The sequence below is a fragment of the Rattus norvegicus genome, chromosome 10 (assembly GCF_021556685.1).
Source record: "Rattus norvegicus strain SHRSP/BbbUtx chromosome 10, alternate assembly SHRSP_T2T, whole genome shotgun sequence".
NCBI classification, from domain to species: domain Eukaryota; kingdom Metazoa; phylum Chordata; class Mammalia; order Rodentia; family Muridae; genus Rattus; species Rattus norvegicus.
Window position 1 is genome coordinate 55,571,163 of NC_141543.1, and position 22,777 is coordinate 55,593,939.

At 48.8% G+C, this 22,777-nt stretch overlaps 1 protein-coding gene across 11 annotated transcripts in view; it reads right to left on the reverse strand.

Annotated features, from left to right (window-relative positions):
* The window catches only part of Arhgap44 (Rho GTPase activating protein 44), a 167,278-nt gene that overhangs the window by 2,452 nt on the left and 142,049 nt on the right, over positions 1-22,777 (reverse strand). For 2 of the 11 annotated variants that reach the window (XM_087571826.1, XM_087571832.1), the window contains 7 exons: positions 20,633-20,746; positions 19,388-19,479; positions 18,218-18,398; positions 7,680-7,907; positions 5,823-5,980; positions 3,873-4,250; positions 1,138-1,188 (listed from right to left, as the gene is read on the reverse strand). In XM_087571826.1, the coding sequence (XP_087427952.1) occupies positions 1,181-1,188; positions 3,873-4,250; positions 5,823-5,980; positions 7,680-7,907; positions 18,218-18,398; positions 19,388-19,479; positions 20,633-20,746 (1,159 nt within the window). In that variant the 3' untranslated portion in view covers positions 1,138-1,180. Of the gene's footprint in view, positions 1-1,137; positions 1,189-3,872; positions 4,251-5,822; positions 5,981-7,679; positions 7,908-8,700; positions 8,719-18,217; positions 18,399-19,387; positions 19,480-20,632; positions 20,747-22,777 lie in introns of all 11 variants that reach the window. The other 9 variants (XM_087571824.1, XM_087571829.1, XM_087571828.1 and 6 more) reach the window with 7 other exon arrangements.

Below are 22,777 nucleotides of genomic sequence, written 5' to 3' on the forward strand. Positions count from 1 at the left end.
GGGATGCTTAAAGGCTGACTTTCTTCTGCATGTGAGTGGTGGGTGGCTGAAGGTGGGGGTAGGGTGGCAGTGGGGAGCTACCAGGAGTCTGCCCAGCCAGGCTTTCTGGATGCAGAGCTGCAGATCTGTCACAGCAGGACTGGCTCTGGACAAGCTTAAGCTCCCCTGCAGTCATATCAGGGTAATATAACATTGAGAATGAATATAACAGTTCAGATGGTGCTCAGTGAGCACAGGACTATCTCCATCTTACCTTGGCGGTGCCCTCAGAGGAGCCTAAGCAAAAAGGGTCACTCAGCAAGAGGACAGGGCTTATGGGAGAAGCCTCAGGGAAGCTTTGTCCTCAGGAGACTTAAGTACCAGTTACCTAGCTCCTAGTCAGCAGGACAAACTCCTCTTAGTGCTCTGGGCTTTACATGCTGTTGCCTGATTTTTATAGGTTTGAGTATCTATTCTTGGTGAGAGGAACCCTAAATAGATACCGATTAAAAATTCCCCATGCTTTTCAGGGTTGGACAGAGCATCTGTCAGTAGCTGTTACCACTGACCAGCTGTGTTCTAAAACACTTGAGTGTCAGAACCTCGGGTGCTGCCCTATGGACTCCCGAGCTTTGCCTTAGTACTAACAGTGATCTTTACTTAGGCCAGCTGGTGCAAACCTACGGCCACCAACCAGGGTAGTGGCCCTGTGCCAGACAGCACCTGGTGAGTGTTCTTGAAGACATATCCCTCAGCAAAGGGGTTCAGGGAACAGTCTCTGAGCAGAGCACAAGCTTCCAGCAGATGTGCCTGTTTGAAAAGGTCTGTTTCAGGGTAAACTGTTAGCTTGAGGAAAGGGGGTCTGCCGCTAAGATGGTGACATGGGTAGAAAGAAGGGGCTGGGCCCCCTCTGCTGGCCATGTCTCCCAGCTCCTAAGGAGAAGAAAGGAAGAACAGGCCAGCGATCTCAGAAAGCTACAGGCTGCTAAGCCAGGAGGCCCTCCCTGAGACTGGGAAGGCCAGTAAGTGAGGTAGGCATGCTTTTGGTGGGAGTGAGCCACATGCAGTGAGAGGAGGGACTGGTGGGATGGGTGGGGGTCAGGCAGCTGTCTGGGCTGGCTGAGGGCAGTAAAGCGAGGTGAGCTGGGGCCAGCTTACCCTGAAAATCCCCTCACACGTATCCAACACTTGGTCACTCATGTCACACAGCTGCAAGAACATAATGATAGGATTCGGAGAGAGGAACAAACATGATGACACACACGTCACAAAAAACACTCCCCACGGCACAGTCCCAGATAGGCCACACCGACTACAGATTCTACACTGTCAAAGACCTACACATACAGGACACATGATGGTCTGCTGCCCAAAGAACACTAAAACAACAGGGAAATTGGACAGTATGTCAATCAAGGTCACAGACACTGAGCCTGGGCTATGAAAAGTGACCGTTCCTGAAATGCCTCACAAGCTGCAAGGCACTGTCCCTCCTTGCCTGTTGATACCCACCAACCATTTCTGTCATTCTGCGCTCTCTGCTCCCTTGAGTGACATCGATGCTCATCCTATGCCTTGTAGAATGGGCTACTCTGCATTCCTGTCTGGAAGTGGTAGGGAAAGTTGGCAGAGCGGGAGTGCTGATGGAGCAGCCCCTGCAAGCTGCCTCTGGCCACCACCCACTAGGAACACGTGCTGCCTCTCCACAAGGGCTCGCCTGGGTAACATACCCCTGCAGCACTCACAGGAGGGCGACTGCACGCTGCCTCTTCTAGGAAAGTTCCTAGGTTTGACTGTGCTACAGAGTGGTTGAAAGCAGCTACATAGTCAACATTTATGACTTTCAAAAACACAGACGCCTGATTGCCAGACGGCTTCTCCCACAATACTGCAACTCCTGACCTGCCTGCCACAAGCACTTGCTACTTGACTACCCCTTTCACTGGCACCCATGAGCTGGACCTCACAAACTCTGGCTGCCATCACAAACTCTTGTGATGCCAAGTTCTATGATGATGTGAAGAAAGAAAGCATTATCTAATGCAAGGTCCCACTGTAACCAGGTGGCTTTTGTATGCACATGGAACATGGTGCATGTGACTATGTGGATTTCTCGGTGTGTGTGCTGGGGATTGGCTCAGGTAGAGCAAAAGGTCTGCCACTGAATTACACTCCGGCATAATTCTCATGTGGGTATGTGGCTTACATGTATGGGTATACAGTGTGTGCATGTATGTGCCATGTGTGATGTATCTGTTCATACAATCTGTAGGTGTGTATGTATGTGTGGTATATGTGCTGTACATGTTTGTAGGTTTGGTGTATGTGTAATATGTGTACATGTAGTTTAAGTGTGTATGAATATTTGTGTGCTGCATGTGTATGTGTAGTCCATATGTGATTATATATGCATGTGCTAAGTAAATATGCAGGTACAGGGCATCTACATGTGTGGTACTCAAATGTGTGTGTGTGCATATGGGTGTGTGGTCTATGTAGTATGGTGCACTGGCTAGTTTTATGTTGACTTGACATGGGCCAGAGTCATCTGGGAAGAAGGAACTTCGGTTGAGAAAATGCTTCTACAAGATTGGTGCCTGTGGTGCGTTTTCCTAATTGATGTGAGGGCCCAGCTCCCTGTCGGTGATGCCGTGTCTGGGATGGTGGTACTGGGTGCTATAATAGAGTAGGCCAAGCAAGCTATGAGAAGCAAGCCGGTAAGCAGCACCCTTCCATGGCCTCTGCATCAGTTCCTGCCCCGAGTTCCTTTCCTGACTTCCCTGGATGAAGGACTATACGCTCTAAGTCAAAGAAACCCTTCCAATCTTCCCCAAGATACATTTAGTCTTGGTGTTTTTATCACCGCAATAGGGATCCTAAGACAGTATATGTGTGTACTACGTGCACATCTGAGTACATGGTGTAAACATGCACTGGGCATGTATAGTATGCATATATGTATGCTGTGTGCATATGTATATATGTACATATTTGTGGTATATGTGTGTGTGTGCTGTGCACACATGTGGGTTGGTGTGTATGTATGTGATCAGTGTGCAGAGTACATGTGCTGGGCATGTGTGGTAGTGCCTGATGTGTTGGTATTTGCGGGTACGCAGTGTTCTCAAGCTGCCTCACCTGCTCTCTGGGACTGTGCTGTAGAGCGGTATCCCGGCTCTGTCTGTCCTGTGACGTGAATCTGCTCCAGGACTCAGCCCAGCACTACCCCCCTAAATAAGGCAACACCCATGTGACATTAGCAGCCACCAGAGATCTGCCCCTGACTTATAATTGTATAAGGCAAGCGACTGGGAGGCATTTTTAAAATGCTCCTTTTTTCCCACAGTCAACGGTGTTTAGTAACTATAAATAATACTGTCCTTGGGAAGACAGCCCCATCTTTGCTTTGAATTTAGACGAAAACTCAGCTAAGCAGTTGTGGGTGTAACTAATTTCCTCGAGGATGTGTGGCTACAGAACTGTCTTTCTGAAGGTAACCCATAAATAATATGCATCTGCAAATACATTTTCCTGGCAAGGTTTATTTTTTTCTCCTCAGGAAAACCCTCTAGTTCTTAGCTTCTCTCTTCCAGGTAAGTATCTGTACTTCTCAGTTGCTGAGCTCTGTTTAGGGGAAGGTGACACCACCTCTGTGCTTTGATGCCAGCCTCTCTGGAGGTCTCATTCCACAGGACACAATCTCATAAACACCATGGACTCAGGTCCCTATGCTGTTGGATGAGTCCTAGGAGCTCCCCTGCACAAGGCTGCTCTGCAGGGCAGTTTTCCTCTGGGGGGCGAGCATGAGGCCAGAGTGGACACTGCTAGTCCTGCCTCTGGCACACTCTGCTAAGCCTCACAGGAGCCCTGCAGACAGCCCACGGCCCACTTACCTGTAGACATGCTTTCCCCCGGCGACATGCCGTCTAACATGGGGTGCTCTGTGGACTGTGGACTTGAAGCCGACAGGCTGACACTGGGAGGCTGAGGAGGCGGTAGGGTGGGCCTCTGTCGGGGCTTAGGGGTGGGCCGAGATTTGGCTAAAGTGCTTGTAAAGACAGAGGGGGAGGCCAGGGGAGGAGCTGAGGCAGGAGAAAGCTGGCCAGAGGCCATGGAGTACCCCGGAGGGTAGCTCAGTCCATAGGGTGATGGGGTGCTTGGTGGAGTAGGAGACAGGCTGACTGGGGATGGCTGGCCAGTGGGCTGATCAGAAACAGTCCCTGGCTGCACAAAGGGGACCTTGGGAGGAATTGGTGCCAACTTCTTTGAAACTGTAAGAGAAAACAACATAGGACATAAAGCTTTCGGGAGGCCCACACGATGCCCATTTGAGTATATCTTCACGGGTCTGATTGCCCAATGCTTCCGCCTGCCAGGCCAAGAGCAGCCAATATGTTTTTAAAAATGAATAGAGAACCTCCCCCCGCCCCGAGTTTCTTTAGCTTGTCCCCCCACCCCCTACATACACACACTGAATTCTAAGAGTGAATTCAGGAAGGCTGGTTCTACAGGGAAAGATTCTAGGTCAAGGTGTCACTGATGGGGTGCTTCCCTGGGAGTAAATGGTCTTTGTCTGAAGCTGCACAGTGACCTTGGTCTCCCAGTGATAGATACCCCCAGCCCACATCTCCTCAGATCCCCACCTCAAGCTTGTGCACTGTTTAATCTTTGAGTTAACGTATATAATAGCTTTTGTGTATCGATGGCATGAAATGCATAATGACCAAATTACAGTTTTTGCCAATTTCCATGTTCCCAAGTGTGATCACTCCTGTGTGCTGGGAACTTGCCAAGACTTCCCAAGTTCTTTGGAAATGCCTACTTAATTGCTCTATGTGGACTCTAGTTACCCAACCATGCGGTAGGACATGAGAGCTTCACCCCTCACAATTTTCACTTGGTAACTGCACCCTCCCCTTTCTTAGCCTGTGGCTATGGGTCACTTTCTTTTACCAATCTTTTATCAAGACTTGTACTCCCTGGGTACAAGCAGGGAGGAGCCAACTGTAATTTCTCTTTTGCAATGCTGGGGAGTAGGAAAGTGGTCAATCACTGAGCGACATCCAACTTGGCTACATTTTTAAAGCACACGGTTGGACCAGACTTTCTGAAGTACCTCCATGTCCCCTTTATTTATTCAATCCTCAAGGATGCCTGCTACCTTGAATTGAAAATGAATGGTCTCCACAATGGAGTCAAGCACCCTGGACAGCCCACTGATAGGCAAACATCCCGAGAACGAGAACATTGTTGGTCTTTACAACTGAGGAGTGACTGCAGGTTTGTGAGTACTGCTGGAAGAGGTCCCCTGGGAGACCCAGCAGGCTCATTCCCCATCTATGCCCTTCCCCATCCCACTCCATGAAAGAAAAGCCAGTCTGAGGTTATCTTATTTCCTGGGCTAGTCTACCCTGCAGTGTGGAGGAGAGAAAGGCTCTGCCCACTTGGGGTCAGGTCTCTATCTTCTATTTGTTACTACATGCCTTGGGAGTGATTATTTTAGCCTCTTCTAAAAAAAAAAAAAGAAAAAAGAAAAGAAAAGAAGAATAACCCTCTTTTGTATAAATGTGAAGAACAATGGCCTCTCCATAAAGGTGTGGTAATTCAGTGGGATTCCGTGGTAAAACACCACGGCATCCTGATATATTACGAAGGTTCTGCTCCCCATCCATTTCATCCTGACCCACTGCATAAGTAGTGCATTCCCTGGTGGGATGGGGAATTTCTCAATGCTCCAGTGGCAAGACTAGGAATGATTCTCTAAGCAAAGGTCTCCAGAGGCCCTTGCTAACTGGAAGAGCATCCATCTTGGGCCTAAGAATGGTCAGAAGAAGGGAACCTACCTTTCCGGAGGGTATGCGGACTCTGGTCTGCAGGAAGCTGGCTGGGGCTGGCAGCCGGCTGTGGCCCCAGTTGCGTCCCTGGGCAGGTTGTCCCCTGGATGGAACCTGGACTTCCTTTCTGCCCAGACCCTGGTGACAGTTCCTTGCTTTTAGACACACTGAAACACAAGCACATAGGACAGGGGAACTCCTGAGTGCAGACAACTTCAGTTCCCATTTTATCCCCTGGAGTGCTGAGTAGCTGGGATTTGCTTAACTATCACAACATTGCTTCCTCTCAGTCCCTTCCCAGCATGCTGATCCTGGGTTCCACTCTCAGTTTGATATTCACAGCCAGCATCCTCTGCCCTCAGGTAACCAATGAGCAACGTGGAACACACATGTGGTGTCCCTATATGCTATCCTCAGCCAGGGAATTCTAAGTCACTCTGAAACCAAACACCCAAATGTTTCTTTCATCCACCCTGGCATACCAGAGCCAAGAAGGTCCTCCTGTGTTTCCAGCAAGGGCTTCTGACACTTCCTCTGCAGCCACACTTCTGACTACGGCTCTCTAGGCAGAGGGGACTTCTTCAGTATGTGTGACTTTTGCAATCACCTGCACCAATGAGCGATGCCCTCCACAGAAGTGCCCCCAAGGGACACCCATGTCTAATAGCCTTGGGATGCCTGCAGAACCCAGGGGACTCATCCTCAGCGACTATTTGTATGACAGGCATGTACCACACAGCATCTCCTTTGTAACATGGGAAATGCAAGTGATGAAGAAGAGTACTGCCAAGAGGGGATTACCTCAGTCAGTCTGGACCACCTCAGTCAATTTGCTCATGTGTCTCTCATCTCTCTGTCAGCTTGACTGACCCACTGTTGCTAGCTTGTACATCTCCATGCTCCCACTGCCCTGCCTGCAACTCCCATTAACTCAAAGAGTTCTGCAGGTGCACAGGCCTTATCTGAGGCATAGTTATCAGCAACTTCCCCAGCATAACCAGTGTTGGGTGCCCCTCCCATAATTTATGGTTTTTCCTTCTTCACTTTTATAGTTTGAAATGGAATTATATTCTCCTCATTAAAGGAACCAAAAGATTTTTTTTTAAAAGACCTGTAATCTCATTTAGGAAGTGTAAGTTAAAGGCCCGGGCTAATTCAGCATCCTCTCTTACCCTGTGTCCATAGACATGTGTATCCCTAGCATAGCAACAGCCACCAAGCATGAGAAACAAACCACGTCCATGATGCTGCTCCCACTTCCGAGTCTTGTCCTCTGCCTGGGCCTCACTAGGTGTGGTGTCCTTCCTTTACAGCCCGGGCAGTGCCAAGCTCTGTGCTATTGTTTCTTGTCACTGGGGCATGAGATGTTTGGTGGAGATCATGTTACTAGCTTTGGGCAGAAAAAGTTCTGGTACTGTTCACTGAACTGGTGATGGAATGGATGTTCTCTGCAGTCCCACCAATAGCACGCTGTGACAGTTACTACACCTCTGGTCTGCACTAATTAAGTAGTAAAATAGGACCCTACAAACCTAGAGGCAGAAGGGAGAAATGCTGACATCCTAAAATTCGAACCAGGGGAATGAGATGAGGGACATGGATCGTGGGAAGTCCCCAGCAGGTTCTGGGAAGTTCTGGACAAGGGCCACCGTCTGTGTCTGCTTGGGGATGTTGTTCTTGGAAAGCCTGGGCTTCACATGGTAATCCGGGGCAGGTGATGCAGGTGACTGGCACGATGCAGAAAGCCAAACATGAATGCTCAGAGATGTGGGAGCAGGGCGAGCAGATCCAAGAAGCCTGGAGGGAGAGCCAAGGCCCAGTCACTCCAGCACACATGCCAGCCTTCCATGGCGCGGCTGGGCTTACCTGGGGCGCTCGGGGGTGGGCTGCAGGCTGGCACCTGACGGAGAGAGCGCAGGAGCTGGAGTGGCGGGGCTGTCTGGGACCTGCTCCGGCAGGGGTGAAGGCAGGGGCGCAGCCAGCTCGGAGGGTGGGGCAGGAGGCTGCATGGAAGGCGGGGCGCAGGCTGCTTTCCGACCAGCAGAGGAGCCTCTTCGTGCCACCCAAGATGTGTCCATGACCCTCACACCCATGCTAGCGAGGGACACAAAGACATCTGCTTACCCACGTGTGACAGGCGACACGGTCCCTCCCCCATGAAGCGGAGACATTCAAGCAATCTGTGTTTGGAGAGCAGCAGGCTTAGCACCCTCCTGGTTTTCTGGGAAGCAATGCCCACGGTGGAAGGGTATGGCTAGCGACACTCCAGTGCCTGGGCTGCTGGGGACCTGCTGACACGCAGTCCCACAGTCCAGGCCTGGCACGAGCTGCCCTCCCACAGTGGAAAAGCACAACAGGGCACAGCCAGCAGCTTGGAAGTCCACAAGCTGTGCTTTCACCGTCGGCCAAAGCCAGCAGGCCGTGGGATAATGGCCCCCAAAGCATCCTTGGTGTGGAACTCAAGTTGCCCTCAGAGCAGAATGTGGCCTACCTGGGGGGCAAGGGAAACACTGTTCCCATGTGAGATGAAGTGGGGTGGGACACGGACAGACAGCACCAGTCTTAGATATGAGCCAACCAGCGGGAGCCTTCTAAATGCATCCTCTGTGCAATGTGGGGTCTAGTCCCAGCTTTGCTACTCCTGGGGAATCTGCCAGGGCCTGACCTCTGTAGGCCACAGCTGCTTATCTAGATAGCGTTGAGGGGCTGCTCATGCCTAGGGTCCCTCTGGGCTCAGAGCCTATTTTGATGGTGGACACACAGCTCCAAGTAAATCGGCCAAGCAACCAGACATGGCGCATTCACCCTCTTGCCGAGCTCACTACCACACAGCTTGCTTGCTTTAAGAGACTGAAAGTGGCCTCGTAGCTACCAGAGGATACTGTACCTTTGGATTTTCCTAAGGCTGCAGGGACAGAAACATACAGATATTAGTGCCAACAAGTCTACACCTTCCTTTGGACACAGAGGTGGAGTGTCTGCAAGGGGCTTCCTGTTTGAGACCTGCAGGCATGCTCATATTGTGTGATGACTACTGTTTAGTTGGTCTCCGAGCCTGTCCCGTGTCTGCACAAGCAAAACCACGTAGGTCGATAGAGAGGAGCTGCAGAGCTGACAGGGCGATGGGATGGTGGATTCATCTGAGAACCAGGCATCTGCTCCTTTACAAGTTGCACGGGCACAGAAGGCAGTTAATGTCCGTTATCTGGTCCAGTGGACCTGGTCCAGTGCCCTTAGGCAACAGTTTCATTGACAAGAATTCCAGTATGGAGGGAGACGTGGACTTCTATAGAAGGACAAGTCTTAGTCCAGGGCACACCCATCTCTAGGGGCAGAACCCCAGGTGCTTATTCTCTGCTCTTCTCTCTCAATGGTCGGATATACTGAGCCTTTCCACCATGGAGTCCAGCATGTCTAGAATGGACACATCTACCCTGCAGAAGTGCAGCGAGATAAAAGACCAATTCAGATTTGAGATGTCACAGGTGGGAGAGCTCCTTTCAGGACACATGCCTAAGCACAGGCCTGTCTGAGGGGATTGGTATGAGTATTAGCAAGCAACTGTAGGCTGCCTCAGTTTCCTGAAATTTTCATGCCTAGTGTCATGGCGGGCATTCCTCAGATTCCCTGTGGCTTCAAGGAGGCATCTTGAAATGGAAAGGGAGTATCTCTTCCCAGGATTTACTGACTTTCAAGTCATCTTGAATGGACACCTTTCATTGGGCAGCCAGAAAACCTCAGGACTCTGGGACAGGTGTCAATGTATGTCCCCTGGTAGTCACAGCAGGCCAAGGAGGATTAGCAAGCTGCCCACTGGGTTTTGGGAATTTGATCAGGAGAGAGCAGGAGAAGGCTTATTCTTGCACAAGGGGTAGGGGCTGATGACACTTAGCTGCAGAGGTCAGGGGACAGGGGGAGGCAGTCAGGCACAAGTCCTGAAGTCCAGCCCTCCACTCCTCCTCACCAGCCTCTTCTGCTCATCAGAAGCAGGGCTGTGGGGGTTGCTTTCTCTAAGAGGTGCTTCTAACCTCAGACTCCAGAGTACCCACTGATCTGAAGTGGCCGGGGAACGGGCAGGCTTGGGCATCAGTTAGGTATTAAATAAGCTCTGGTAATTACGACTGCAGTTAAGAACACAAGCTCAGTGCACACTGCCACCCTCACTAGGGATTGCTGGGCCATGCCAGTCACCCATTTGCCTGTCAAAGAGACTGATGGGTAGAGCACTGTGTGTTCAGGAATACACATACCACGTCCACTGACATTTTCAAGTAGCTATATAAATCTTGGAGTGACTCAATAGCAAAGGTGGCAGCTACATTCTTGGATACCTAAACACTCATTTACACTCAAGGGAGCAAGCTGCTAATTATGTACGTCTGGATGTCCAGATAAACTCAGCCCAAAGGCAGCAGTGACAGAGCTGCTCAGTTCTCTGCCCAGCAGGGGCGGCACACAAACAAGGAGCATTCAACCAGATGTCTGTATCGACAGTTCACAAGTCTCTGCTCACTGCTGTCTCAAGAGAGAGATCAGAACAGACTGGAGGCCCTGGTTGTGTTTAAGGATGATAAAATGGAAGTGGGTGTGACCGAAAGATGACTCCAGTGGGTGCTGTTGATGGACACTCAAAGCCAATATGGAGGCTCCAACAACCCCATGACTGAGAACTGAGAACTCAGTCCTGGAGAAAGGGAGCAAATACTAGGCCAGGAGACCCTGAGAAGCTAAGGTTGGGGTGAAAGTTATTTCTCCTCTGGTGAAATGGGCTGACTCAAGCCAGATTAGAATATATTACAGGTAGGCTTACTGGAAAGCTGCTCTTGGGTGGGCGAGTTCACTGGCCCCAAGGAAGGAGGTTGGGGAAGTCACCAGAGGGAGAGAGGGGAAGAAGGTGGAGAAGAGAAAGAGAGAAAGGGTGCACTCTCAGAGAGAGAAGAGGAGAAAGCAAGGAGACCAAAATGTCTGGATTATATAGGAAGGAGCCTTTAAGGGGAAGGGCAGCCTAGGCTGGAAAGTTCAGGATTGGGGACAGGGTATGCCAGGTAGGAACTGAGGGATGCTGGGAGAACCTAGGGTCCAGGTCTGTGTTGGTTTGTAAAATATGTGCCTTAGTCCCTTGTCCCTGGCCAAACATGGTGAATCTAGGAACAGGAAGCACAGAGTCTTCATTCCTCTCTGCCTACCAGAATCTTCCATTTATTTCTTTTTTATTTATAGGCTTTTTGCCAAAAACAAAACAAATCACCTCCCAAGTGCTGGCATTACAAGTGTGTGGCACTGTGCACAGTCAAGTGCCATTTGCAGGAGATTTGCTCTAGATCACACTTCAGATTTTTAAATGAGATTTTAACAAGGAATAGGTTCTGAGATGACCCACACCTCTATTTCCAGGTAGACCAATTACTGACTCCTTCTAACTCTTTCCTCACAGACAGAATGGGGCAGATACCTCCCTCCTACCTCCATCATCCATGGGGGTAACTTAGCAATCCAGGGCAGCCGACAGACCGGGAACACCTTGATAGCCCTGGCTGGCCGCAGGGGCTGAGTACTGACAGAATGGGTTGTGCATGTGTGAGAGATTGTGCTGTGGTTTGGGGAGGCATCCTCTGAGAACGTGGTAAAAGATGCCAGGAGTTGGTGGCACCTCAAGAGCTGAAACTTCCCACGAGGTGATGGGGACATGAGCCACACTATTCTCAGAAAGAACCAGGCCTCTCACAGGAGAGATGCTATACAAGGCAAATACGCCTGAAACTCTCTCCGGTTTCCTGTCTTGCCGTGTCATCTCTTGCTTTCATATGCGCGTCTACTGTCGTGGGGACCTTCACTCTTGCCAAGCAGAGGCTGGCACTGTGTCTTGGAGGCTCCAAAACTATGAGTTATGGAAAACACTTTTCTTTATAAATTACCCAGCCTCCAACATTTAGTTATACCGATGAAAGTGAACTGATATAAACACAAAGTATGTCCCAGAAGCAGTATGTCTGATTACAAAAGAATTGTTTATGATGAGGCGATATGGTGGAGACTCATGGTGACGACATACCCTCCTCTGTTCAGAGCAGCAGAATGGCTTTGGGGACAGTAAATTTTGGTGGGAATTCCCAGGCTTGCCAACTATTAGCTACAGAATACAGATACAGGTGGGTGAGCGTGAAGAGAATCTCTTATGTAGTGAATGGATGCACCATATGTCCACTATAAAATCCTATGGCCTATTGCAAGGGTAGAATAGAAGGTGGGACATCCAGGAGGCAGAAAGAATTCTGGGATAGAGCCAGGACAGGAGATCCTCCACTCGGGAAAGATGTGAGTCCAGGTTATCAGCCACATGGCAGAATGGAATAAATGGGATAATTTAAGTGATGGTCTAATAAGACAAAAGCCTAGCTATATGGCCAAGGTACTTGTAAATGTATTTTGAGTCTGAGTCTTACTTCTGGAAGCATGGGGCTGGAAGAAGAACAGGGACCTACCTTCTACAAGTGACCTCTGAGTACACTTTGTAAAGTAGGAGTGACACATTCTCTCTCCCCTTGGGGTGTTTCTAGAATAATGAACATAAACGGAAGACCCTCAGCCCTTGGAGACCAGGCCCGGGCTAAGCATCCTTCATCTGAAAATTTGGTATATAGAAACCTTCAGACCCCCAGCCGTGTGAGCTGCTGAGACTGTCAGAAATTCTACGCTTGACCTCAAGTGCTGACTCGCAGGGAAAATGCTATGTAAAATGAGCTTCAGGAAATCTATGTGACACATTTCATTTCTATTCTTGGGTTGCACCCCCAAGATGCTTCAAGTGTTTAAGTATATACACCAAAAATTGAAATATGTCTAAGTCCTAAACTATTTACATAAGGGATACACAACCCTGAGGAAAAATCAATAGTTATAATGGCTGTCACTCCAGATGCCAAGCAGATTTGACTTTTTAAATGCCAGGTAGGTATGGTGGCACACACCTTTAATGCCAGCACTGAGGAGGCAGAGGGAGGCAGATCTCTGGACTCAAGCCTAGTCTACATAGTGAGTTCTAGGTCAACCAAAGCTACACGATGAGACTTTGTCTACAATAAAATGTCTACTGGAGGAAGAAGGAGTAGACAGTGTTTGTTGAAGGCAGAAGTGTATTGTTTTGGTGAAGTGGGGACAGCATGAGACAGAGACACTGGGAAGAGTCCCTCTGACATCGGAGTTCTTTCTTCCCTAGTGTTACGGTTTGTATATGCTTGGCCCAGAGAGTGGCACTGTTAGAAGGTGTGGCCCTGCTGGAGTAGGAGTGTCACTGTGGGTGTGGACTTTAATACCTTAGTCCTATCTGTCTGAAAGCCAGTATTCTGCTAGCAACTTTCTGATCAAGACGTAGAACTCTCAGCTCCTCCTGCACCATGTCTGCCTGGACACTGCCATGTTCCCGCCTTGATAATAATAGACTGAAACTCTGAACTTGTAAGCCAGCCCCAGTTAAATGTTGGCTTTCTAAGAGTTGCCTTGGTCATGGTGTTTGTTCACAGCAGTAAAACCCTAACTAAAACACCTAGCAATAAAGCACAGAAGTGTGACTCGGAGCCCCTCTTCTTTGTGTTGCTTTGTCCCACCCAGTGGGGCTTCTGAGGAAGGGATACCGGCAGCCTAATAGACAAGGGGCTAAAAATAAGGAGGGGATACATACAAGCCCCTCCTGGCATGGCCAGGAAGTGTCTTCCCAAGGCCTACCTGTTGAAAGCCTGATCTTTGACCTGCTGCCATCTGGGGAGATGATGGAACCATTAAGAGCTGGCGCCACAGAAGGATGCTAAGTTACCAGCTGCATGCCTTAGACAACATTTCTCAGATGATAGGACCCTGCCTCTTCCTTTCCCTGTACTTCCTCTGCCGTGAGCTTTATACAGTGAGACCCAAGGCAACGGGGCCAAGCAACACTTTCGATGCTAAAACCATTATCTACAATACCCCACCCCCATCCCCAGCCTTGACTGACTCCGGGATTCAGTTACAGTAGCAGAGATCTGACTATCACATCAGGGTTACAGTGCTCAGCCCTGGACAGCAGGCAGGCAGAGGAGGCAGGGATGAGGACTGTCATCGTGGATGAGAGGTTCTCTGGAGAACAAACTGACAGAGGACAGGGGACCCTGCTATGAAGGGACACTGGTTCCAGAACAGTTTGTAAGTTACGGAGAGCCCTTTATGAGCTTCAGGCGCCTTTGGTCAGTTCTACTTTAGTAAATTTTATGCCTGAGGAATTAGCTCAAAGACTTTGGAATAGTATAGACAGACAAAAACATCAAGTACTTAAGCAAGGAACATGCTTGGTCAGGATTCTATCGTGGCAGAAAAGTGGGTCCCGGCATACCACTATTTTAAAGATTTATTTTTTTATATGTATGTGCATCTGTCTGTGTGACGCATGAGGGTGCCTATAGAGGCCGGAAGAGAGCACTGAATCATGTGTAACAGGTGGTTGTGAGCCAGCCAACCAGGCTGGGAATTGAACTCATGTCCTTTGGAAATGTAGCAAGTACTTTTAATGGCTGAGACATCATCCCTCTAGTCCCAGTGCACTGCTATGGTGTCTTAAAGGTGTATGTGTGTGAGTGCATGTGTTGGGGTGTCATTAAAAGTATGGTTTATTAATCTTGAGACTCCCTGATAGCCTGGAAACTGGGTGCAAGCTCAGTGTTCTCTTGGGGAAGAGCCCCTTGGGGCCTCAGTTTCTCTCTAGGGGATTCTTGGACTCTGCATGAGCTACATTCCAAGACTCAGTGTTCCTAGAGATACAGGAGCAAACCACAGGGCTAGTCTTAGAAGTTCCAGAACAGGAACACATTCTACATCTCAGCCAAGTGCCACTGAAGGCCACCGAGACACCAACACTGAGCAAGGACAACTAAAGTGTCTGCTGCCACCTCTCCCACAATGCTCTTCGTTGGCAGTTTTGGCAAATGGTTGTGTGTGCTTGGCCCAGAAAGTGGCACTATTAGAAGGTGTGGCTGTTGGAGTAGGCATGTAACTGTGGGTGTGGGTGTGGGATTGGGCTCCTGCAGCTGCTGTGGCAGGCGCCACAAAATGGACAAATGGCAGATTTACACACACAGTTCTGGAAGCTGATTCTACTCTGTAACTATGATGCATTCGGCAACAGCAGGGCTGCAGACCCTTCAGGGACTTCTGTTCCAGCCTCTGGGGTCAGCCAACCTTCAAATCTCAGTTCCATCTTCACAGCTCTAGAACAGTGAAGTTCCCCACCTCCATCCTGTAAATGATGACCACTGACCAGTGCGAAGCCAGTACAACTTCCTACTTCAAAGTTCTTACTTTCATCACTCCTGCAAAGACTCTTTTCCCCCAAGAATAAAGTAATATATAGAGGTTGTGGGTTTGGACACTGTATCTGTTGGTGGCCATCACCCTGCATGTGATGAAAACCACAGGTGAGAGCTCTTGGCTCACTGAAGACATTCCACTTGTGCTGTGACTCAGAAAGGCTTCAGGACCAGACCGTAAAGAGCAAGCTGCCTTACGTGACTTCTAGGATTTAGATTTAGAAGCTGTTCATACTGATGGAAAACCTCCAACATCTGCCCAATTTTATCCAGTTTATCTGTCTCAATGTTTCTTTATGAGTTTTTTTTTTAAATAACAGTTCTATTGGTGTATAGTGTACACTTTCTTTTTATCTTGAGCAAAAACCTCTAACAACATCTATTTAATGTGTCCACACTTTAGTGGGCAAGTTAAAGCCTTTAACATTTTTCTCAAGATATTTTAAAAGCTCAGAGATGGACAGATGTCAAAGAATTAGCGACTTCTGGTGGTGCTCAGTGGATGTACCATGCTCTCCTTTCCCTCAAACAACTGCGGGCCCCTCTTCCTTTCAGAGTTCAGAAGTGACCACAGTACTGAGAAATCTGTTACTGGGCAATTCCATTTTTGTCTGAACATCACAGAGTAAACTATGCTGACTGGGACAGCATTAGATGACATAATCTCATATGACAGTCATGTGCATGAGCTACCACTGCCTAAATGTCATCACGTGGTTCATGGCTTCACAACATGCCCTGTCAGACAGTTCTCTGAGGGTTGGCTTAAACTATATTTTCTATGAAATACAAGTTTTAAAGCACACTAATTTTATTTCATGTATTTCAGTAATACATAGATTCATAGGGTAGATGGTAGAAATAAAATTTTGATTTTATAAACTTAGATTTAGTGCGTGCTTGTGTGTGTGCATGTGTGTGTGTGTTTGTGTGTGCGTGCACACACACATGCAAATGTACCACAGCACACATGTGGAGGACAGAGGATAACTTGTGGGACTTAAGTTCTCTCCTTCCACCATGTGAGGCCTGGGGATCAGACTCACGTCATCAGGTTTGGCAAAAACGCCTATCCACACTGAGCCTCACACAGGCCCCAACTTCAGATCAGTGTGGACACACCTCGGAGAGTTAGTTCATCCCCAGTGCACTGAAGCAAGAGGACTTCACCAGAGAGGTAGCATCAGCTTAAAATGCCATTGGCCACTGTAGAGGACAGTGCAGTTGGAAGAGCCCAGTGGCTCTGAGGCATTTTCTTACGGCTCAGCCAGCACAGCATCTACCCGTGAGGGCATGTTGACAGTTCAACAAGGGGTCATGTGGGAACCAGACTGCTGCTTGGAATGGGGTTTAAAAACATTGCCCAGTGTGCCTGTCAGTTTTCTGTCTCTCGTACATTCTAGTTTGCTCCTTTTTTTCTCTTCCACATCTGAATATCTGAGAGTTTCTAATTCCCCCACCCATGCTAGATAGGGAACAACAAACACAGCACATACACAGATAACCCCACATGCATCACACGTTATCTCTGTCGAGTAAGGATCAGAGGCAGAGACAGTGACCTACTGAAGCCAACTGCCCCCTCCTCCCACAAACACACACACACACACACACACACACACACACACACACACACACATACATTGAAGGACACAGGCTTAGGCCTCCTCTGCAAGTCCTCAGTGCCAACTCCCACACAGAAGGAGGCAAGGTTTGATTTCCACTCATCCACAGGTCCCCCAACCCCTTTTGGCATTTGTCTTTGCAACACATCCTGGTGGTTCCTGGGGGGGGGGTGCTTTAGTTCCTACCATCTGACCCTGACTGGGTATTCCATGTTCCCACCCAGAAGGAGCAGCTGTAGAATGTGACTGTATGTATTTAATTCTCAATCACAGTTTACTTAATTGGCCGGCTTGACAAACCATGGTAATCCACTCCTGCAGCAGGTGTACTGACACCCTTGGTGAGCTGGACTCCATCAGACCGTACGCTCTGAGGCCACTGAGTGAGTGGCTTGCTTGCCGTGACTCACTGGAGTGAGTTATGTAACCTGCTTATGCCTCTGTTGCTTACTGAGGCAGTCATGTTGTGTAATTAAACATTATGTAAACTGATTTAAAGGGAGTGTGGAGCGGCTGCTCCTCCACACGCTCACACACTAAGCTGGGGGTACTTGAACTTCCTTCAAGTAGGCAGACCGTGGGCTACTCCCAGGTTAGCGTTTCTTTCTAGCCTCACAGAGAAAGCTATTCATCAATGGTGCTGTACATGGGAGCTTAAGATGGCAGATGAGCGGGTCTACAGTGAAAGCAAAGCCAATGGAGAGGCAGGAATGGCCACACGTTTATACATGCTGGCCTCTGGGAAATTCTACAGTATCGATGTTTATCTCCACATAGGCAGAGCATTAGCTCTGTCCCCCACTGGGCCACACTCCTAGCTACACGTGGGTGAATTCTAAGTCAAGATAAAGCACTTCTGGGCCAGGAGTGTGCCTCAGTTGCCAGAGGGCTTGTCTAGCATGCACAAAGCCCTGAGTTCAATCCCCCTAGCACTGTCTAAAACCAAGCATATGGATACACACCTAGAATACCTGCATGTGGGAGAGGGAGACAGGAGGACTGTGATTTAATGTCATCCCTGCGCATACAGACAGTACATGGTTAGCCTGGGCTAATTAATAAAATACTATCTCAAAATAAGTAAAACGATAAATAGGGCTAACTGTGATTTTTAAAAAAAACTTCCCTTCATTGACCAACCCTTCTTTATTTGCAGGGAACTAATCATACTGATGGCAATCAGGTCAGCTAAAAAGGCTGTACTTACCTCTGGACCAGAAGGGAAGCAGGCCAAAGAAACCTGTCCCACCCAACACACACACACACACACACACACACACACACACACACACACACACACGTATCCAGAATGAGGTCCCAACTGAATTGCTACACGCGGCCTCAAGTGTCATAGTAAGTACTGCCTTCCTGTCGATTCTGGTTTTCCTAAATACACCCTCCCCCAAACCAAATTTCCCAATGCTGAAGAAGAGGCACTAGCTCATACCCATCCTTCTTGTAAAACTCCAGCATCATGTTGTCTGTGGCAACACTGAGGGGCCGGCGGGCCTGCTCTGGCTGGCGCCGGTCAGCAGGGTCCATGTCTGGGGAGGGCATTGAGCTATAGTTGGCATTGTGGTTCACGTGGACCGGACTCCCATAACTGCCTGTGATGTTGAACTCTATCTCTGCAGGGAGAAAGAATCCGTGTATGTGATCTCTTGTGAGCGCACACCCTTCCGGGACAAGAGAGATGCTCACATGCTGCCTCTAGAAAAAAAGTCACCTCATGGTCTACTCCACCTATATTGATATTACCTTGCCATACTGACCAGTCAACAAAGTGACTTATGACTTATGTGATGAGCAGATCGGCCTTTAAGAGAGAGAGATAACCAGGTCAGCCTTGACTGCTGGGATCCTGGCCTTAGTAACATTTTGTCCTCACGTAAGTTAGTGGCGATTGACATCTAGAAGCTCGCCTCCAACACTTACTACACATGATGGACAGGACCAACGTGTTGTTGTTTTAACAACTATGGCTACAACTGTCGTCTCTATAGAATGATCGCAGAGAAACATTCGTGCAGTGAAACTTCTTTGGCTCATAACATTTTACAGATTCCCTGTAGAAAGCTGCCCCAAGTGCCTAATTCTGAACCAGGTACAAGAAAGCAAGTCACTGCTTTGGAGCCCTGCTTTTACCTGCCGAGGGGCGGCTCAAAGAACACCATTTAAGTCAGTAAAAAGGTAGCGACCAGGTGATGGCAGGTCCTGGACTGAAGAACTCCCCACTCCCACTGTACCATCAGGTTCTGCCACCTCTGCATTTGGAAAGTGAGGAGCTTGGAGCTATTTTGGGCCAAGTTCCACATTTTGTAGGTGTGAATAAATCACGGTGTAGCTGTTAGGTCAGGAGAATCCGTGGACCTACTTGGTACAAGGCACGCACACCTGGATGACAGAAATGTCTCCTGGTGGGCGGGGGAGGAAGGGATAGAGAAGGGAGCAGGCGAGGCTCTACTCCAGTGCCTGATGCATGTATGGGGCTGGGGTGTGAACAAAGCCATCCAAGGCCTGGGTACACACACCTGGCTTCCCAGGCCTCAGGCTCAGAGTGTGCTTCCCGTCCCCACTTCTGCCCTTCTGTCCCCCAGATGTGGGTGCTGACACATACCCCCAGGGAAGAACCAGTCTGCATGCTGAATAATAGGCTCAATGATGCCAACGATCTGCAGGGAAACTGTGGTCATCATCTCGGTGATGTTCCTGCAGGCAGAGCAGAGCAGAGAGGTTAGTAGCTGAGCGGGGGGCAGCTTTGCAGTCCTCTGGGCACTGGAATTCTGCAGGCCCAGGTCTTTAGCCACTTTCTGGAAGCTCTGCGAACCGCATTGCTCCTGGTGAGCACACAATGCCTGTAAGTCCTTTTTCAGCACAGGGTAGCTTATCTGCTTTGCAACTCCGCTGCCCCTGGCAGACAGGCCTCCTCCCTTTCCAGTCTAGAAGCCTGGACTTCCTGAGAAGTGCTCTCCTGTCCCTTGCCCTCCTCTGTCACGCTCCTTGGAGGTTTATGTTCGTCACAGGAGACCACACTCAGACCCATAGCTCTGAGCCTGTCAGTGAGGAAGATCTATAGGATTCTATTCCTCCTCCTGGCCCCAAGAGAAAAGAACAGGCTAAGATGTGTTGGGGACTGGTTCTAAAGCTTTGATTTAATAGGGAATCTTTGTGTCCAAATGCTGAAGCTCCTTGTCCCCAGTTGGTTTTTGATCAAACAATAAAGATGCCAGCAGCCAATGGCTGGGCTAAGGGAGACGGGGCATGACCTTTACATTTGTGAGGGTTAGGAACTGGAAAAAAAGGAGTCAGAGAATCGCCATGACTTGGGGGAGAAGGATGGGGCACAGGAGCTACAGGAGAAAAGGCCAACCAGCCATGTGAGATTTCAGGTCAGTGGCCACTGGCTACTTCTCTGATTGGGCCTGGGGGGTAGCCGGGGAAGGTTCAGGAGTGCTCAGCCTTTGAGGTAGCCAAGACATTTTAAAATTAACTGGTGTGTGTGTGTGTGTGTGTGTGTGTGTGTGTGTGTGTGTGTGTGTAAATGTGTGTGTTTATGTGTGTATATGTGTGTGTGTATCTGTGTGTGTGTCTGTATGTGTGTGTGTGTGTTTATGTGTGTGTGTCTGTATGTGTGTGTGTTTGTGTGTGTGTTTATGTGTGTGTGTGTATGTGTTTGTGTGTGTGTGTGTGTGTATGTTCCATTTGTAAATCCTGAGCTCCTGGGCGAGTGCGAACGTGTGACCTACCAGGAGACAAACCAGTGTAGTCCAAACTCACTGCTACACAGATGACCCAGGGCCCAGGCCTCCTGCCCTCCAGCCCATGCCTGGCACCCTAGGGGGCCTCTCCTTCCTGTACTCACCCCTCTGACTGTGGCCAAAGGAGGTTGGGTCCCAGGACGATTGCCATGTTACTGGGAGTCATCTTGTTTACATCCTGATATTCAGACAGTTTTGATAAAAATTTGATCAAGTATCTGAAAGGCAATGAGAAGAGTCAGGTTTAAGTGGGGCTCAGCACAGTCACTGTCTGGCAGGACGAAATAGAAACTTTTCTCCTGTAGAGCCTTCTTGACAAGGAGACTCACGGATCCTGCAATATATCATGAAATGGAAATTCTGGGTTCCCCAATGCAGACAGACCCACTTAGATGCTCACACATTTACTCCAGTGAACAACCAGTAAAAATCTCTATCCATCCTTGCCCTTTAGTACAGGACGCTCAAGGTGTGTCTCTCACCGTACCCTGTTACCCCTCATGATCTCTGGTTAAGTGCCTGTAGATACACACAGACTGTGGTCTTATGAACCCTCACTTAGGCTTCTTGTGTCCAATGAAGATGCAGCAATTCCATTGGTAGGAGAACACCCAAGAGAAATACGCCCATGCACAAGCTGCTAAGACATTCGGTGAGGCATTATCTGTGGTATTACTAGAGCTGAGGCCACTCAAATGCCCTTGAAGGAGTAAATGCATGTCTGTAGAATGTTAGTAAGGCTTTAAAAAGAATGGAAATTTGACCCGTCCTGTATGTAGGTGAGCCCTGGAAATATGGCAGAAGAGGAGACAGAAAAGGCTACACAGTGCAGTTTTACATTATATGAACACCCAGAACAGGAAAGTGCACCATGCGAGAGGCTGGATTAGTGACCGCTGAACTGAGCTGGGGTGGTGAAGAATGGCTGCAGTGGAAACTGGGTTTCTCCATGCAGTGATAAAAACACCTCCAAAATGGACATTATTAGCAGGTGCACAGCTTTGGAAATGTAGACTCAATCCCAATGTCACCTTTAGAAAGACACAGTGGTGTGTGAATTATGTCTCAATAGCATTAATTTTTTAAAATGAGAATGAAGGAGCTGTGCACAAGGTAAACAAGAAAGGCTTAGGCATACCACACTGAGAATATGCTTGCCCTCCCGAGAGGCCCCAGGGCTGTGTTTTCTCCTGGTCTCCTAGCTACAAAAGGCTGTCATCTGAACCCTTGGGTCACAACAAAGAAATTCTTTGGAGGACTTTAACTCCTCTTCTCTCAGCCCAGCAGAGAGTGCACCAGACTTGGGGGTCAAGTCCAAACAAGTAGTAGCCATATTATTCCTGTACCAACTCTACCCCCAGTCTCTCCTGACACATTCTAGAATTAGAATAGAATATGGGATCTCCAAGAGCAATTGACCTGGATCCTTGCCAGTGGCTGATGGTTGGGATCACCAACACATAGTGCGTTGTTCACATTTGACTCGTGTCTGGATACTTTTAAATGCAGATTTTAGTAACATATACCTATAGTTTACTTTGTCCATTTGTATATTGCTAGGCAACCATCATGACCATCTACCCATCCCCCGGACCAGTTGACCTTCTCAAATTGAGACTGTACACATTAAACAATAACCCCTGTATTGTCCACTGCCCAACCCTTCAGTACCCATGACTCCAGCTACTCTCAGGATATACATGGGACCAAGCCTTTTTGTCCATGTCACTGTAAGAACCATAGGTCCACTGTATGTGCACAGTGCATTGGATTTATCCATTTATCCGCCTGGGGACACGTAGGTTATTTTCACTCTGTGAACCTCGCTGCTATGAATGTAGGTGCATAAACATCCAGTCTCTGCTTTTGATTCTTTTGGGCATATGCTCTGAAGTGGAGCTGCCACACATGGTAATTCGGGGTTTAGTGCTTGAGGAACAGCCATTCTACTGCTCTAGGGATTTTTAACAGGGGAACAAAAATTACCCGGTAGACCGAAGCAGAAGTTGAAGCTGAAAGCCTGCATCTTAAGAAACAGGGAGGAGAGGAAGCAAACAGGAGAGGAACGGGGCAGGGCAAGGAAAAGAAGCCAAGGGTGGGGAAGGGTCTGCAGCAGAGAGGTGGCAAGAAGCTAAGTGGTTCCCTGAAGAGACACACATTTGTGAAATTCTCTCCTTCACTGCCCTGCCTGTGACTAGCTCAAGGTGACATTTGCCTCCTTCAGCTCCAGAGTAGGTCAGCCACTCTTA